General features: G+C 35.9%; 4 protein-coding genes across 5 annotated transcripts; 2 read left to right on the top strand and 2 right to left on the bottom strand.

Moving 5' to 3' along the window:
• The first annotated feature begins 2,337 nt into the window (after positions 1–2,337).
• Positions 2,338–9,905, top strand: LOC121236151 (protein TPX2-like). Of its 2 annotated transcripts, XM_041132669.1 has the most exons (18): positions 2,340–2,893; positions 3,298–3,441; positions 4,912–5,001; positions 5,325–5,475; positions 5,776–5,884; positions 6,327–6,377; positions 7,081–7,178; positions 7,271–7,346; positions 7,425–7,487; positions 7,647–7,733; positions 7,933–7,988; positions 8,096–8,174; positions 8,253–8,318; positions 8,420–8,482; positions 8,641–8,718; positions 8,833–8,877; positions 9,125–9,225; positions 9,333–9,905. In XM_041132669.1, the coding sequence occupies exons 1-18, from the start codon at positions 2,692–2,694 to the stop codon at positions 9,349–9,351; spliced, it is 1,578 nt and encodes a 525-aa protein (XP_040988603.1). In that variant the 5' UTR covers positions 2,340–2,691; the 3' UTR covers positions 9,352–9,905. The 2 variants fall into 2 exon arrangements, with proteins under 2 accessions (XP_040988604.1, XP_040988603.1); XM_041132670.1 differs by lacking the exon at positions 8,641–8,718 and having other exon boundaries at positions 2,338–2,893.
• Positions 9,906–10,562: 657 nt separating this feature from the next.
• LOC121235654 (blue copper protein 1a-like) lies at positions 10,563–11,863 on the top strand. Its single transcript, XM_041132008.1, has 2 exons — positions 10,563–11,114; positions 11,268–11,863. Exons 1-2 carry the CDS (start codon positions 10,952–10,954, stop codon positions 11,594–11,596), a joined length of 492 nt encoding a protein of 163 aa, XP_040987942.1. The 5' UTR covers positions 10,563–10,951; the 3' UTR covers positions 11,597–11,863.
• A 654-nt stretch (positions 11,864–12,517) lies between these two features.
• LOC121234114 (mavicyanin-like) lies at positions 12,518–13,536 on the bottom strand. Its single transcript, XM_041129930.1, has 2 exons — positions 13,173–13,536; positions 12,518–12,975 (listed from the first exon to the last, which is right to left on the bottom strand). The coding sequence occupies exons 1-2, from the start codon at positions 13,333–13,335 to the stop codon at positions 12,635–12,637; spliced, it is 504 nt and encodes a 167-aa protein (XP_040985864.1). The 5' UTR covers positions 13,336–13,536; the 3' UTR covers positions 12,518–12,634.
• Positions 13,537–15,703: 2,167 nt separating this feature from the next.
• LOC121235239 (probable sugar phosphate/phosphate translocator At1g12500) lies at positions 15,704–17,460 on the bottom strand. Its single transcript, XM_041131563.1, is given in 2 exon segments — positions 15,704–16,997; positions 17,000–17,460. Coding segments are annotated over 2 exon segments (1,065 nt in total). The 5' UTR covers positions 17,199–17,460; the 3' UTR covers positions 15,704–16,131.
• Positions 17,461–18,017: the final 557 nt, after the last annotated feature.

The following is an 18,017-nucleotide window of genomic DNA, read 5'->3' as shown; positions in this document are numbered from 1 at the left end:
CCATCTTTTTTTCAGTTACGTGATTACTTCCTGTTTTAGTCGGACAATGCATGATGACGTATTGGTTGTGTTCAGACTTCAGAGATGTCCGAGTGTGTACTGTGCAGTGCAGTTGTAACGTAGACTGAAAAATGATGATGAAATTGCTTGCGCAGTATAATTTGTCAGGCGAGACAGAATAGAGTAGCAAGGATAGGGTATCCTATGCTCATCCAACCAATAGAAACAAAAGATTAATAGTTTGTTTTGATGAGATAAAAAAAATTGAGATTAAAATTAAAAAATTAAATAAAATATTATTAAAATATATTATTAATATTATTTTTATTTTAAAATTTAAAAAAATTAAATTATTTATTTTATTTTATATAAAAATTTAAAAAAATTATAATAATAAGATATAAGATTTTCAAAATTTTCAAAATTTTAATCTTTGAAAACAAATCGGCCCGTAGGAAACCTATTCTACGACTACGAGGAAGCTACGCCCCATGCCCATGCGTATCCACTAAAAAACTACCTTCAATGCGCACACACTGACACAGATATTTATGATATTTGATTCCTACCTCCAAATAAAAAGTAATAGCTACACAAATTTCTCAATTTTCACGTTATATTTTTTCAAATTTTTAAATTTATTATTTTTAAATTAATTCAATTCTTTTATTCATTATTTATATATTAAATATTTAATAAAAGAAAAAAAAATTAAAAAAATGTGATCTGCTGATATTATGTGAATAGTAAAAAATTATGTGAATAATAAAAAGTTGTGTAAAATTTTTTCCAGATAAATGATATTCTGCTGCACCTGAAATTTTCAACATTCACATACTTATTTTCTTCACTGATTCCCCCGCTTCCAAACAAAATTTAAAATTAGATTTTATTGAATAAATATATAAATTAATATGATTTATTTTATAATAAAAATAATTTTTTAATTTAATATATTAATTCTAGTTATTTTTTAATTTTAATTCTATAAAATAAATCTCTTTATAATTAAATTATTTAAAAAAAAATACTTAAAATTCCTAAGTAATGTTTTGGTTAAATATTTATGAAAATAAAGTTAATTATTATGAGTAATGTTGTATATAATTTAAGGTATGTAATTTTTGTATACTCTTTCAAAAACTAGAATTTATTATTAAAAAAATAAATTTTTATATAAATTTTAAACTTATCCACTTTATAATTCTTATAAAGAGAGTGAGCAAAATTTATTAAGCTCTCATTTTTTTTTTTTATAGATTAGATGAATTGAAATAAAAACTCAAATTAGGCCTAACTCTACCAACGTAAATTTTATTTTTAATTATTATTAATATTAAAAAAAGAAATGAGATAAACTCAATTGTTTGCTCTTTCAAAAACTGAGGTCTCATTTGTTTTTATAGTTATTCTCAACTTATTTCATCTTATTATTATAAATTTTTTTAAATTTTTATATAGAATAAAATAAAAAATTTAATTTTTTTAATTTTTAAAATAAAAATAATATTAAAAAATATATTTTAAAATATTTTATTTAATTTTTAATTTTTATCTTCTCTTATTTCAAAAAATAAACGAGACAATTACTGTTTTTTATGTTTACAGCTCATTCTTAGGAATTTAGGGGATGTGAATAAATATAAATATCTAATATTATATAGGAAGCTGCCAAATACCCGTTTTACCATTTATCCTCGTCTCATTTGAATTTGCTGAGATGGGGCCCATTTCCCTTCCGCTCTCCATACTTTTCCTACCTGCCAAGGAATAGAACCGTTAGGGTCAATCTTGAAGTTATGTTTGAAACACAAGGGCAAACCCAGGATGCGCCGAAATTTCAGACGACTCGACAGGATCTCGCCTCCCGAAACAACGCTCAGAGCCCGATAACACTGCACTCGACTTCGAAGACACATTCTCGAAACTAACCACTGAAATCACATCTTTACCCATCACTTGGCTCAAAATTCCAAAACCCGGTTTGTATCCACGAAATCAAGATCCATGGTCAGCAGTGTTGAGACTAGCCAAGTAAGTGCACCTGGTATCCAATAAATATCATTAATAATTTTTTAAAAATAAAATTAAATATTTAATAAATATTATTAATTCAATTTATTAGTATATATTTTATAATTTAAAAAGATAATGAGGTATTATAGATCTTATAATATTTAATATTTATATTATTCAAGAATTATTTAATATTCTTACAAGATTCTTACGTTATGTCTATTTGGATAAAAAAACCCAAACCCACCGTCCCTGCGTAATCATAGGGGCATATTCGACACGACGTTCAAATTATATTCTTTCTCCGGAGCCATCCATTCAAATTCTGGACCGCTACGAAACGATTGTACGCTGCTCTAACGAGTTGTACTCTTTATCGGCTTCTCGGACAGAGAGCAGAATGCCTAAAAAGCCCTTCAAAATTGCCGTTTCTTCTGGTTTCTTAAAGTCTCGAATGCTACAGTAGCCGCAGCGAAATCTGCGCCGCTCTGCTACAAAGCGCAGCGACGATTTCCAAAGTTGGGGATTTTCCCGACCGGATTCGGAGCTTCGGAAGTTTTCAGAGAGAGAGAGAGAGAGAGAAAGAAGGATAGTGTGTGTGTGTGTGGTAAGAGAACAGTTGGAATCGATGGTATTGGTCAGGTGAAACCAGTGCGGGATTCAAGGGCTGGGATTATGGAGAGAGAAAGTGAAGGCTGTGGAGAGAAAGAAAGAGAGGAGGAAATGGAGGTTGAACCAGTGTTTGAGGTCCATGAAGTCGATCTCGACTACGAGTTTGACGCGGCAATGTACTTCGATTTCATTCGACCGGAGACTCGAGAAGAGGCTCTTCTGGCCGAGCTCTGGTTCGTGTCCGCCGCAGAATATCCTCCTTCTCGTGAGTACTTCCAACTTAAACCTTAATATTCTTTGAACTACCTTTCATTAATAGCCGTTCTACTTTTACTTTGCTTAGCTGATTTTCCAGCATTTTTAGCCCCAGAGTTCACGCTTCTTGTTTAGCTTACTGCTTTTTTTTGGAAAAAATTTTAACTCAAAATTCTGCAATACGAGTGCGTATTTGGTAACATTTGCGGCAGAAAATTGTTCTGTCTTGCTCTTTTTTTCCATTTCACATTTTTTTCTTTGATCCTTTGAATTATCTGCTGTATATAATCCATTGTTAAGTGCGATATTAGATGTCACTTGCCATTCTCAGCTTGTTTTTCCCCTTTTTGCTAACCAAAAACTCTTCCATTTCTGCTCATCATATGCTTATATACTTTTCTTTTCATGGTCCAGCTTTTGTAACAAAGTTGGTAATGAGAGAGGATATACTGATGGAAAATGTTAATACCTCCCCAAAATCAAAGGACGTGGAGACTACTATTGACGCCGATGTAAGCATGAACAGAGAAGTTTGTGCATTTGATGCCAACAGTAAAGGTATTGTTTATTTGTTTATGTCCATTATCGATTCTTAATGCGATGAACTACTGGGAAATCGCCTATTGTCCCTAAAAGTTAAGTTGATGGAAATGGATTGTTTAATGATTTATATTTTTATCTTTAGCAATCTTCCTTGTGTGGGGGCCACTATCCCTCAATAAGTGGCCCATTACTGTTTTTCCGCTTTCCCTAACTGATGATCTTGAGAAAGGGAACACGGGTCTCTTCAGGAAACATCCCAGGGCAACAAATTGCAGTGTGCCTTCGGCATCCACCACCTCCAGTGGTGGCATCATAGTTTTCACCGTTGTATGTACTGTAAAAAACTGACATTTAAGATGGCACCCCCTTTTGCAGGGTATGAGTGAGGACCAAGTTTTTGGTCCCTAAATCTGATTTCTTTTCACCTTAGTGCTGTGGTTGTTGTAATGGATTGTTTGTTGGGGAACCCTACCTTTCTCATGTATCTCGATTTTTGTTTCTTAATGAAATATTTGCTTGCATAGGGAAAAAAAAGTGGCCCATCACTGTTGATTGATCAAAACTTTCATCGTGTTGTTCTTGATGGAAATGCAAGATTCCATGATTTATGAGGCTGTCAAGGCTGAAGAATCTCATTAATGAACATTTAGGTTGTGTTTGGGTATTGGAATGATCTGAGATTACTACTAATCAATATTTTATCATTACTTTTCACATATTTTTTACTATTATTCAATATTTTATCATTACTTTTTCATCATTTTTTCACTACTATTCACAGATCATTTGAGATCACCTTATTACCCAAACGTAGCCTTTAGCCCTCTCTTACCGGTCAAAATTAAAAGAGTTTTGTTACTCATCATCCCACACACTACACATTTTTATTTTTTTATTTTTAATTTTTTTTTTGTTTTATTCCTCCTAAACTACTTGAGTTTCTCTACTCTTCATCCATCATCACACATTTGGTAAGGAAAAAAAAAATTAAAAAATCATGTGTGATGTGGGATGATGAGTAGAATTTTTCAAAATAAAAATAAAAATAAAAATTTAAGCCCTCTCAAATTTTAAGCCCTCTCAAATTTAAGTTGCGATGATAGCCCATATTTGTGTTTAATATGACTTGCATGTTATAGACGCTGTCCAGTCTTGAGGTCTAAGGCTTTCACGAATATGTTCCTTCAAAATTAAACCTTAGGTATGAGTTCTAATCCGAAATGATCTAATTTTTAGCCAAAGCTTGATGTTGGCTAGGAATTCCTCAGGTTGCCTGTACTACATACATTTGCAACCGCCAGATATTCATTAAGAAAATTGTTGAGCTGAGTCTGCTGTAGTAGGACTATTTCTAAGTAGAATGATATGACTTGTAGTTATGCTGTTCTTTGATGGTTCAAGGAAGCATGATTCCAAAGGGAACACTCTTATTTTGATTCACTTATTAACTCTTCTCTAATAGTGATGTTGTACATGGTCCTCCAGATTGTGAAGGAATGCTTAGAGGGATCTTCACCAAATTACGGAGTTGCAATCTGCAAAAAGTTTTGAACCTACCTTTGGAATTAAATACAGGTGAACACTTCTCTACCTTGATAAATGATGGATGTGCAAGAATGATTTTTCTGCGGGTTACAGACTTTTGAGGACAGCACTTGACAATGATTACTTCAATCCCTAGAAACATCTAATTTTTAATATCACATCTTGACCGAAGCTCTATTGATGAATGCCAATTTTTGGTCTGAAATGTGGGTAGTGTTTTATCTGTGGATTAATAGAGTTAAAATTGAAGACCTTGGACATATTAACGCTATAGTTTTTTCATTTTTCTCATGATTTTGTCTCGGTAAAGTTACCTCATTTTGATTTGTGCTTGTGATGCTGTTTCTTGGCAGAAATGACATTTTACAGTCACATCTGCACCGACAACCTAAAAGCTAAAGTGAAGCCTACTGTAAAGCCTTCTCTCCCTAGGAGCTCAACCTTGTTGAAACCTACGGCAAGTCAGCTGGCTAAGCAAAATCGGCCCCTGATTTCTGTTTCAAGGTGAGTTTCAGAAATGCTGTGTTCTTTATTTATGAAGTTATTATGTCATTCTATAATCATGAAAAATCTTAAGACTGAAAATAGACCTGGTCCGCTTTTAACGTTCTCGATAGTTTTTCATAAATGCTGTCATTCTCACAAGATGTTCCTTTTAGTGTGCACTGTACTTTAGATGCGCCACATATCTGCATTTCATGCCCTTGATTCCATGGCAGTGCCTTGTGACAAGATGAGGGAGGTCAATCATTGTAGTTTTTGTATTCTTGTCATCTTTTTAATATTATACCATCCTTTTATTAGATTCCAGACACAATTGGCTCATCACAGTGAGAGAAGCTTGCATATTTCTTCTGGGGTTGAAAGTCAAGCTGCCAAGAGGCAGAAGCTGGAGGGAGGTCACTTGCGAAAGGTACAGTACGTGTTTTAGTCTATCTTCTTGTCTCTTCGATCTATTTATATTTTAAAGAGCTTGCCATATTAGATATTTATACTGTTTTGTGAACAATATGTGATTGCCTAGAAAGCGATTTTCTATGATGTTCGAAGAATTTGTATCTCATGGTAAACAACTACAACATGAATGCTTGTTGTTAAAAATGCTCTTATAATTTTGGTATTGGAAATTAGTAAATATTAGAGCTGATCTCAGAAAACTTAAAATGGTTCTTAATGGTGCCTATGTTTAAGGTTGCCTACATAACCCAACTCTTTTGGTAGGCTGGATTGCGAGTTCTTGCTTCTTGTTACAGACTGGGCATCCAATTTAGGGCATATGAAAATATTCTTCTTTCTTTAAGTTTAGTTTGTCATCAAAAGGCATATCTGAAGCTAACCATCATTCTGTATAACAGGTTACAGGTGTAGACCAACTAACCAGTTTCGTTCACAAGCTGCCGAAGAAGGCATGTTACTCACTTCTGGTCCTTCAATTTGCCACTCAAGTTAAACTTAGATATTTCTAGTACATACATACTCATTGGAATTATATCCCAAATTTGCATCATTTTGATTAATCTCTATTTGTAGTTTGCAAAATTTGGAAAATAGGACCCTTGTCCCCATGGATTCAAAACTCTCACTTTACTTGATGGACCACTTTGACCAATGGGAGAAAAAGTTTATTGGCTTTTATATTTGAAGCACAAATTCATTTTAAAGTTGCAAACTCTTGGTGGAAATGTTTTTTTTTTGGATCTTTTTTGTAACATGTTATCACTTTTTGATTGGATTGATACTCGAACAAAAGGTTTGAGTATTTGGAAGTTAAACTTGAAAGGAAGCTGAACATTGGTTGGTTGGGTTTGTTTTTATGCTTGTAATTAGTTTTGTGATTTATTTGTTCACGTGTTTGGTTAAAATAATTCGGTTTGGACACTTGGGTTTGGGTATTTTATTTTTTATTCTTGTATACACCAAGTGTAAAGATGTTTCCACGGTTTTCCTCCGCCATAAGTGAGGGTCTTTTTAATAAATTTGAGATAGGGGATACTATTGGACATGTGGCCCTTGACAAGAAGAAAAAAGCTGAAGATTGACTGGAGGATAGTGTAATGGCCATCTGTGGGCCATTTTTGTCGTATTGAACATGTTTGGGTGGACTTGCAGGATGAAACTGTTGATAAGAGCTTTGCGCATGGTATAATGAGGCTTACTATTCCAAGAGAGCCCGACCTTGAAACAGCACACAGGGCCCAACGGATAAGGTTATTCTCTTAATATTGCTTGATCATATCTTCACATATTCAATCTGCTGTCTTACGGGCTGCAGGCACAAATGACTTTGTATATATTTCAGGCCTAAGAATAATACAAATCTGGAACATGCAAAAGCAGCTGTAAGAATATTCAAAGCACGCCCATTGAACAGAAAAGTTGGTACTTGAAATCTGTAAAGATTGAATCTCTTTGTTTTTCCTCTCTCCCCTGAATTTTATGTCTGTGATGTGCAGATTCTCGAGGCCCCTTCATTGCCACTTCTAAAGAAGAGCAGGCCAAAGTTGCCAGAGTTTCAAGTAATTGCGCTATATCCTATCCTGTTTCCTACTTGTTTCTGGAGTATACTCACTCCAAGTACTGAGTGTTATTGCAAACTAAGATTTCCATTACTCAATTTTACAAACAAGTTTGTGATTATTTGCAGCATGTTTTTTGTTTGTCCTTTTACTTCTCAGGAATTTCACCTGAAGACATTGGAGAGGGCGATGCAACACACATCTGCTCTTTCATCATCCTCACTTAATTACAATGATTCCGACAAGGTTTTCATTACTTTTACTTGAATAGTTGACACAACCTTTTTCGAAATTCCAAATTTTCTTTAGAATATTACTTGAAAGAAAATAGATGTTGTCATTGTTTCAATCTTGTACCCAAGAAGTGAGAGTGGGAATTCTCTTGCTTCTTGTTGGTGATTGCCTGCCAACTCATCTCTCAATATTTGAAGTTCTTCCTTTCCAGGGGTTGGACAAACGCAGCACTTCTAGTGTTGCAGGAAATAGAAACGAGGACAAAAGGTAATAAAACTTCATTCTAAGGTGGAAAAAAAAAAAACTCAAAGTACATTTGACATTATATTAGACTGAGAGGAGTGTTGCTTGATAGTGACTTCTGCTTTGTTTAGATCAAATACCTTGGATGCTCCAAAGCAGGATGGATGTGATGTAATGCTCCCCTTCAAAGCACGTCCTCTTAATAAGAGGGTAATCTTTTGTTAGTATAGATCATTTGGTCCAATTTTGTGCTAGTATTTTGTCAACTAATTCCCTCTCCTAATGCAGATATTTACAAGTAAAGGAGACATCGGTGTTTTCCGAAATAGCAAGCGAGATGCAACTGTACCAATGGTATTCTAAAGATGTTTATCTTTTCCCTAGTCCCAATAACAATGAGATTCCTTGTTGATTGAATTACCAGAGATGGTATGATTTTGTTACTTCCTATACAGGAATTCAATTTCCATTCAGAGAAGAGAATTCAGCATAATCCACCGACAGAGCTTTTCAGTAAGGTATACCTTGAATTAAATGAGTTGCATGCTGTATCCCCCTTTTCTTTGTCAGAAGCTTGTTGTACATATCCTTTGTGCAATATAATATTTGTGCAATGTAATTATAATCGTAGATTTATCTCCTATTTTTCTCTTTTCATCTCCTTTTTGAATGCTAGCTCTCCCTGTCATCTGGACTCCAGCCAAGTAATGAATCTTGGTCCAAATTGCCTCAGAATACCCCTTTGTCTCTAAAGGTTATCCTTGCTATGTTAAGTTTCTACTTTTAAATGAATATACAAACTATCAATTTTAGTTTTCATTTGCATGCCACTGTATTGAGTTTTTTTTTTTTACTTGTTTTGTGTAAGGGCTCAAAAGAAAACAGATCAGATGCTTTTCAACTAGAACATAAGGTGAGTATGCCCCTATGGTTTTATTTTTTGTTTATCTAATGTCTCTATAGGCAAACACCACTCATGCACCCAAACAGAATCCTGTTGCCCCACTCTCAAGCACTTTCTAGTGGAGGAGCCAGGAGGAGATGCCATGTGGTCCAAAATGGCATTTTCTTTTAGTGTTGGCTTTTTGTAAATTTGTTGGAAAATTAAAGCTTTTAGTCATGCCTTTGTTGTGATGACGTATTGTCATATCCTCTTGTAGATACTGCAGCGGATGAAAGGAAAACCTTCTATTTTTGGTGGAAAGGAGGTTCAATATGGAAGTGATGGGTGCATCTCTGAAGCTGGTGTGCAGAGTATGAGGTATGCCCGGCTGAATAAGGGATAAATATGCTTGAACGCTTCTCTCTCTTGGTTCATTGAGGTTTTCGCATTTAGAATTGGATAATCTTGCTTTTAAATTGCCACAGGAGCTTGGGCATCCGCTGAGAGGTATTTAAATGAGGGAAATTTTCCAAAAAGGTTTTTGGCATTGACAACAGTTCTGAGTATCTGCCGGGGACGATGGAACATTGATGTACATAGAATTTTATTGCACCTCAAGCATTATCAAGCTCTTTGCTTGTATATGGAATCCATAGTGGTCCATAGTTATCTCACCTTTGAAGAAGCCGACATTCTCGCAAAAGTATGTTGAATTAGGCTTTTGCATTTCGTATAGTTTGTAGGTTTCAGTTCATAATCCAATAAATAAATGTTGAAAGCCCTGGTGTTGTGTATAGGTATCAAAGCCACCTCACCCCTCGTAGCATCTTCTACCTGTTTATGTAGGCATCAACACTTGTAATGATCAATGTCAAGGACATTTATCTTCCAAATCAAATTATGTATGTGGATGATGTAGAGACTTTAGAATAGAGCTATTCATACATTTATATGTACATCAAAATGCTTCTATGCTGATTAAATTGCATCTACCCCCTTTGGCATTGACACTTGTAATGATCAATGTCAAGGGATATATATTACATCAAATTATGTCATGTGAATAGTGTGTGGTGGAGAGACCTTAGAATTGTCATTCTTACGCTCCCCCGGGGGTAATTTACAATCCAGTGTACGATGTAAATACTTGCAGTGAGATTCATTATAATTAAAATGTATATAAGAAAGCCCTAATACTATACTAATACCTGATTTGCTTTCATGTTAGTGGTGTATTAAATGTGTCATGGGTTCATATATAAACTTTTATATGGCATATGGGATGGTGTGTGAATGGTAGATATGATTACATTCAAGCAAAGCAAAACAAAACACGATGGTTGTTATATTTTCATCGTGTGCCTCATCACAGGAATTGTTGATGGCCCTTTCAATCATGTTTTCATTTTTAAGATGGTGGGACCCTTTTTTTATTTTATTTTTATTTTTATAATAGGCTATATTTTTAAAGAGAAATGATTTGTACAAATTCTGAATAGACAATTTTCATACAAATCCTTGTAAAAAAGTGGATCCTACTCAAAAAAAGTTTAAAAAAAACTATTCTTTATTAGTGGGATCTACTTTTTTACAAATGACTTGTATAAAATTTATCTATTTAAGACTTATAACTAGTATTACTAATTTTTAAAAGAGCGTACGTAACTTGCACATCTAAGACTATACAATTATATCTAATATTACTTACAATGTATTCTTGCAGGCCTATCAGTTCTTGTAAATGCTCAAAGCAGCTGAGCCGAACAGGCCAGCCCTCAAAATATGTATTCAAGGAACAGAACAGATTAACAAAATTAATTTTTTATTAATTTTTTATTAATCTTTTTATAATTAATTTGAAAACTTTCACCCATCTCTTCGGAACTTATATTCTGCCATTCGGCATTGGCATTTTGCCGTCCAGAGACGGTCGATCAATATGTGAGAGATGTCGTTTAACTTATAAATAGGCCGCAATTGAAACTCTTCGAGGCAAAGCACTTCTTCATGCTACAAGCACTGACAAACCCAACAAAAGAGTATCAATCTGATATATATAGAGAGAGAGAGAGAGAGAGAGCTTCTGATTCTCAAATCTCAATTAATGGCAGCCACCAAATACATCTTCATCCTTGCCATTGCAGCAACTCTTGTCCCTTCAAGTTTGGCCACGGATTTCGTGGTTGGTGATGATAAGGGTTGGACCATTAACTTTGATTACCAAGCTTGGGCTCAAGGAAAAGACTTCCATGTCGGTGACAAACTTGGTAAATTACCTCTCTAAACTCTCTTTCTCATGTCTTTAATGGTGGTCTCTTTCTATTTAGACTAACGTGGTTGTTGTAGTATATCAGATTCTAGAGCTCTTTTTAACGATTCTCATTGCTAATATGCTGAACAAATGAACTTCTTTGGTGTAGTTTTTAAGTACTCAGAGGGAGCCCACAATGTGCTTCGAGTTAATGGAACTGGCTTCCAAGAATGTGCGGCACCTGAGGGCACTGAGGCCCTGAGTAGTGGAAACGATGAAATAATCCTAGCAACACCAGGAAGAAAGTGGTACATTTGTGGCGTTTCCAGGCATTGCGTGGATGGAAAGCAGAAGCTTGCCATAACAGTAGAGTTGCCTCAAACACCAGTGTCTCCAGAATCTGCACCTTCTCCCACTTCAGCAGCCAGGGGACGTTTTGCACCCACGTTTTGGTGGATGGTTGCTGTTTCTGGCATCCTTATGATGGCCATGGTTTAAATCTTGTTGGAATACTTTGCAGTCAAATTCTTTTATCTTTTATTTTTTTGGGAATGGTTTTTGTGTGTGTGTCGAGTCCAAAGTTTGCATTGTGTTCTGGATTTAGCAGTTTGTAATGGAAAAAAGAGCATTAATTTTTCAATGAATTGAGTTAGATTTAAAACGCCTACAATTTAGGAAAAACTTCTCTATTCCATGGTGTAATAGAAGGGGAAACAGACATCAGGACCGGATTACCATCAATCCATTAAAAATAATTATTCTCATAAGTTATTATTCACTATCCCATACCTTATGAAAAAAAAAAAAAAAAAAAACTGTTAGGTGTAAAGGGAGATAGTGGCTGATATATAACAAAATCCATCTATTAAATTGTTAATTTTTATCCAAGATTAATTTAGGTTGGCCCTTACTTAATCTAAGTATTTTTAATAGAACTCACCACGTGCATTTTTTACATTTCCACGTTGAACCTCCTTTTTCTATTAGGAACAAACTTGAAAGTCTAACGAAAGTAGTGTCGTATTTTTAATTGAAAAATAATTTACACATAATATTTTTACGCTACCTAACTTTCTACTATTCACACAACCTCCACATACCACACTTTTTTTAATTTTTATTATTTTTTTCTTTGGACGCTCTGTAATTCTAGTCAACAGTGGTAAAAACCAATCTAATCTCTCATTTTTTAGTGCCAAGATTTTGGTTCAAAAGTTAGTTACTGAGCCTAGTTGGCATGCTCTGCTGGAAGGATAGTTGGTTAGTGTGGAATCATTTTAATGGTTATATGATATTAGGTAAAATCACCATTTGTCTTAAAAGTTTAAATTGATGGAAGGTGATAGATTTTATTATTTAATTTATATCTTAACAATTAGTTTGAACACCAAAAATATCACAAGATCATCCAGCACAAATGGCTTGATATTCATAACGTAGTAATCAATAAATCTTGCCTGCAACTCCAATACAAATACAACCCTTGAATCCAATTCATAAACACAAGGGATTTAACTGAAATGCTGCAACATTAATTTAAACTATGATGGTCATCACAAGGATGCCAAAATTCGCAATCATCCAGCCATGATGATGCGTGTGTGCAAAAGATGATCCCTTGGATGCGGATGTACTGGGAGAAGGTTCTGATCCGGAAGATAGTTTTTGAGGCAACACTTCAATGGCAATCTTCTGTTCTCCCTCTTCACAATGCCTCGAAACCCCACAAATGTACCATATTTTTCCTGGGGTTGTAAGGGTTATTACATCGTTTCCACTGCTCAGGGTCTCAGTTTCAGTGGATGCCAAACAATTCTCGTAAGCAGTAGCATTATCAACTCGGATGACATTGTGGATTCCCTTCGGGTACTTGAAAACTGCACCAAGATGTCATCCATTTTTCCATCAACAAATGAGTGAGATTAATAAAATTGAAAACATTTGAAATGTTGTTCTTTGTTCAACTATCCAAAACATGTCATATCAACCGCTGTAATTGAGGATGATAAGAATCAAGATAAATAGTAGAGCATTCCTTGTTAATTATTGCATAAAAAAAGAGAGTTTAATTTACCAAGTTTGTCACCGACATGGAACTCCTTTCCCTTTACCCAACTTTCGTAATCGTAGTTGATGGTCCAACCCGTGCTGTCACCAACCAAGAACTCCTTGGCCAGAATTGATGGGGCAAGAGTTGCTGCAATAGCAAGGACTAAGAAAGGAGTAAAGGCCTTCATATCCAGAAGCTCTCTTTTATCAGATTGATTCTCTTTTGTTGATCACCTTGTCGAAATTTTTGAGAAGTAATATCCGACGGGGGCATGTACGAGATGGCTAAATCTAGGTAGAATTGCAACAAACATTGGAGATAACTATGCATGCATAATTAGACTTTCTTAGAATAGTAAAATCAGTTATTTTTATCGGTTTTTCGAAAGTTAGTTAAGCGGATTCCATTATATTGGGATAACTATGCATAGCCCTCAGCCTCTAAAATGGATTCTAGAGTTCGAAACTCCTCTCTTCCAAGTGTTAAAAAAAAAAAAAAAAATCATAGAAAATCATAATCTTTGAACAACAATCAAAATTAGTTGTCCGTTTTATTTAGGGGAGAGGGAGAGAGAGGTGAGCGGGGAATGGGACTCCTTCTGAGAAGGGGTGCCTAATTAAGACAATTGGCAGGGCAATTGACCAACTACTGCTCTGTTGTAGCAGTCAAACTTAATGTTTTATGTTTAAGCCAAATCAAATAGAGCCAATCCCCAAGAAGCCAACCTCTGCCAACCCAAGACACAGAACACGCTTCTCCCTGCCGGATTGAGCTTGAACAAATATCCCCGGGGCTGGATTTTTCTTCTTTTTCCTTTTTTTTTTTTTTTTTGGTCTAATTAAGTAAACAGAACAAATATCCCTGGGTATGGGATAATTTAGTTGTTGAAGTTTCAACCTGAGAGAGAGAGAGAGAGAGAGAGAAGAGTTGTACCAAATAATTCATCTTACTCTCTAATTAACGCAATATATGAAACTTAAACTAGGAAAAGGATGAGAAAGAAATTTCAACCACCACCAAAAATTAAGCAAGTACTCTGCACCTGTCCATGTCTCTTCCACGATGCAGATGGAAATGCACCAAGACACCATGACTCTGCCCACTCCCAAAACATCAGAACACACGCATTGCAGCGTAGCAAACAACGTGACAATCAGTTGAGACACCCTAAAACTGAATGTGACCTTCAAAGTTAACATCCACCGACATGGACCCGATGCAGATTCATTTAGACAGGTACTCAAGCAAGCAGGGCATGCAGTTTCTGTTCCGGAAAGAGGGTTGTGAAAAATGTTGTTTTTCATCTTTTATTTAAGTAATCAATTTAGGAAACTACTTAAAAATGTAATATAACAGCAACTAATGTGACTGGGGATCATAAAATTTAAACTGAAAAATAGCATTACTAATTTATGACTGTCAAAGTATTCTCAGCAATTTACATGACAAATGGAAGATATAGCCCAAGAAAATGACAGCTAAGAAGAAGGGGAAAAAATGAAGGATAACCAAAAAGTACCTAAGATCACAGCCACAGTCAGTGCCATGCACACGATGCATGTTATACCGGTACCAATAATTACAGATTCGTAGACTAAACAGGGTAACTCTACAGTACTCATCTGACTTTGTTTTATCCACTCATATCAAAAAGTACCAATAAAACGTGTCTTTTTCTCACAAGCACTCAAGAATCAATTGAACTTTTATGGCGTTCACTTCCAGCAAGTAATACTAATTCAAATGAGATTATTGGAGTCAACAGTTTTGAAGAAATTCATGGCCTAACTCATCTCATAAAATTGATTTTACAAGAGAAGATTACTTATTTCTTATAAACATATCCAATACCTTAGCCATAGGCCATGTAAGATTATTCCTCAGTATCCTCCCTAACGTGCATATCAGTATTTTTTCTAGTCCTTGTCATAAGGTAAGTAGTGTAGACTCTCGTTCGTCCTGTGACAAACTTTGATACCATAAAAAAATTCATAACCTAACTCATCTCATAAAACCGATTCTACAAGAAATGATTGTTCATTTTTTATAAATATGCCTAAGACCTTGTCCACAGACTATGTGAGATTATTTCTCAACAAGTTTGGCTTCTTGCCCTCATTCCTGCTGTCAAATGCAAGAAGCTTAGCAATGACTTCAAACTACCATGAAACTAACTGTATGGATCGATTGGGATCCAAGGTTGCTGGTTGAGACTGCTAAAACTTATATTCGTCTCTCGAATCCATTCCTTGGAAGCTTTTAATAGAGACCATTCATTAACTGCACCATCCTAAGTGACAGTGAAAAATCTGAAACTTTTGCCAGGAGCTAGAAATCAAGCAGTAAAGGACTCCTTTGACATGAAAATTGAGAAATTAAGGAATAAAAGAACCGTGATGAAAACAGACAAACAAGCAAAAACTTCACCCAACGAAGAATAAGAAGAAAGAAAAGAAACCAAAACCAACAAACACGAACATATCTGAATGCTGAAAAAGAATGGGCAAGCGTAAGGGCAGAGCAAAAGCCGGAATTATAACAGCAGAGAAAGTCTATTAACCAAATAAAGTGGCGGAGACTTTTCCTCCCCACAAAAATGCACTAAGATTTAATGGTACATGTTCAAAATGCATCAAAACATTTATGTAAGGTTACACACGGGGAAAGGTATACAAAGAGAAACTTCTTCCTGTTCCTCTTAAACCATTCCCCCAATTATAGCCCAAAAATTGAGACAAAAATTAAAAGAAAAGAAAAGAAAGGGCCCCCTTTCCATTTCTCCACCATCATATTCCTATACAATCCAATTCCACATCTCACTTTGATCCAAATTCCCCTTTCCTTCCATTAATAAAAAATATATATTGAAACATAAAAATCCGATAATCATTTAAAGAAGAACAAAATAAGGCAAATCAATTTCAAAAGTGAAAATCTTTTTTGATTTTCAGTTCTTTTCTTCTTTTATTATTTTTTTTCTCTGTTAATGAGTGGTAACCTTGGAACGTTTCTTGGCCTCGCTGTAGAGCACCACGCCCATTAGGGTAACGGCGAAACCCGTAATCCCCATGACCGTAACGGGGTTCCTGAAAATCAGAACGGAGACCACCGCCGCCACCGCCGCCTTGGCATTTCCTAACACTTGGAGAGTCAGCGCGCTGGTGTGTTTGGTCACCAAGAAATTCGTCAAGTTTACCAAATACGCCACGGTCGCATTCCCAATCAGCAAGAAGACTATAAAGGGGTCTCCTTTGGCCTTCTCGGCCGTGACCGCGGCCACATTGCCCTCTATGTAAAGCGTGAACGGTAATAGAATCATCGCGGCCATGGGAGCCATGTACAAGAGCAGGTTCATGGAATGGAGCTTCTCGGCCTCGGAGGTTAAGATAATTCCTTGTACAACGGACTTCAATGCGCGGCCGGCGGTGGACCCCAAGCAGACGAGGAATCCGAACAAGTGGAACAAGGGCTCGCTGTTGCTCGCCACGACGATCCCGAAGACGACGGGAAGGAGGGCGAGGTAGACCTCGGCGGACTCCTTCTTGCACGTGATGACAAAGGCGAATATGGCTGTGAAGAAAGGCGTCGTGGCGCCGATTGCCTGGTTAAACGACACGGGGAGGTAGCGGAGGGAGGTGTTGCCGCAGACGACTGAGAAGCAGAAGATAGCGCTGAGGGCGAGGATCTTGAGGAACTGTCGCTTGGAGTGGATGTGCTGGAGCGGGACTAGATCGACGAAGTTGATGGCAGCGTAGCTGTAGGCGGCGCAGGAGAGCATGTGGAGCATGGTGAGGAAAATGGGGTAGCGAAAGCCGTAGAAGCTGAGGAGGTACTTGTTAAGAAGAAGTACCCGATGTTGGAGAAGTACCAGGAGGCGATGATCATGGCCGTCATAAGGTTAGGCGAGAAGGAAAAGTAGGACCAGCTCATGTTGTTGTTGCGAACATCCCCCGGTGGGGTCACAGGAATGTCCAGCACTTGGTCGTTTGCGCCGGTCTCCAGCCTCGGGTTGCTCATCCGCCGCGTCGTCCATGTCTGTGCCTCCACCATTGCCAAAGCACAAAGACGGGAATACAAAATTCAAGCCTGTAGAAGCAAGCGAGCGAGCTAGCAGGCAATGCTTCCTGCTGAATGTGTAGTTTCTTTGCTGGTTTTGAGATGCAGAGAGAAAGAAAGATAGAAAATGGAGGCTCAGATCAGATCTGAACGAGTGAGAGGGAGAGAGTGGGTATGGCATTGAAAACGAGAGGAAGGGAATTAGAGTATGGAGGTACATAGAGGGTGGGGATTTAGATTTGAAGTAAAGGAGTGGTGGGAGCCGTTGGATTGAGACTGAGGGGACATGGAGGGAATAAAAACATGGATTAGATTCTGAGGGAAGCGGAAGCGAAGTACGTAAGGTAAAGAGGACCAGTGTTGTATTAAATACGTCTTTTACGTTGCGCGTGTCTGACTGTGGTCTGACTAGGATTATAGACTAAAGTCAGATTTTGAGTTGAATTGAGTTTAATTGAAATGATAATTAAAATATTAATTTTTAATATTATTATTATTTTAAAATTTTAAAAAAATTAAATTATTTATTATATTTTATATTAAAATTTTAAAAAAATTATAATAATAAATTGAAATAAATTGAAAAAGTTAACAAAACTTAATTTTAGTCTTATGTGTTAGGTTTAATTTATTTATTTTTGGAACCGAGTTGAAATTAAAATTAAAAATTAATTAAAATATTATTAAAATATATATTTTGAATATAATTTTTTATTTTATAATTTAAAAAATTAAATTATTTATTTTATTTTTTGTTAAAATTTGAAAAAATTGTAATGATTAAATAAGATGAATTAAAAAAATTGTGACAAA

This window comes from Juglans microcarpa x Juglans regia, chromosome 6D, assembly GCF_004785595.1.
Source record: "Juglans microcarpa x Juglans regia isolate MS1-56 chromosome 6D, Jm3101_v1.0, whole genome shotgun sequence".
Classification (NCBI taxonomy): Eukaryota; Viridiplantae; Streptophyta; class Magnoliopsida; order Fagales; family Juglandaceae; genus Juglans; species Juglans microcarpa x Juglans regia.
This window is presented reverse-complemented; position numbering and strand designations above follow the sequence as displayed.

Coding starts and splice junctions, on each gene's coding strand:
- LOC121236151 (XM_041132669.1), top strand. CDS start 2,692: ATGGAGAGAGAAAGTGAAGGCTGTGGAGAGAAAGAAAGAGAGGAGGAA. Junction 7,488..7,646: donor CAAAGTTGCCAGAGTTTCAA/GTAATTGCGCTA, acceptor TTTACTTCTCAG/GAATTTCACCTGAAGACATT. Junction 8,719..8,832: donor ATACCCCTTTGTCTCTAAAG/GTTATCCTTGCT, acceptor GTTTTGTGTAAG/GGCTCAAAAGAAAACAGATC.
- LOC121235654 (XM_041132008.1), top strand. CDS start 10,952: ATGGCAGCCACCAAATACATCTTCATCCTTGCCATTGCAGCAACTCTT. Junction 11,115..11,267: donor CCATGTCGGTGACAAACTTG/GTAAATTACCTC, acceptor TCTTTGGTGTAG/TTTTTAAGTACTCAGAGGGA.
- LOC121234114 (XM_041129930.1), bottom strand. CDS start 13,335: ATGAAGGCCTTTACTCCTTTCTTAGTCCTTGCTATTGCAGCAACTCTT. Junction 12,976..13,172: donor CCATGTCGGTGACAAACTTG/GTAAATTAAACT, acceptor ATCTTGGTGCAG/TTTTCAAGTACCCGAAGGGA.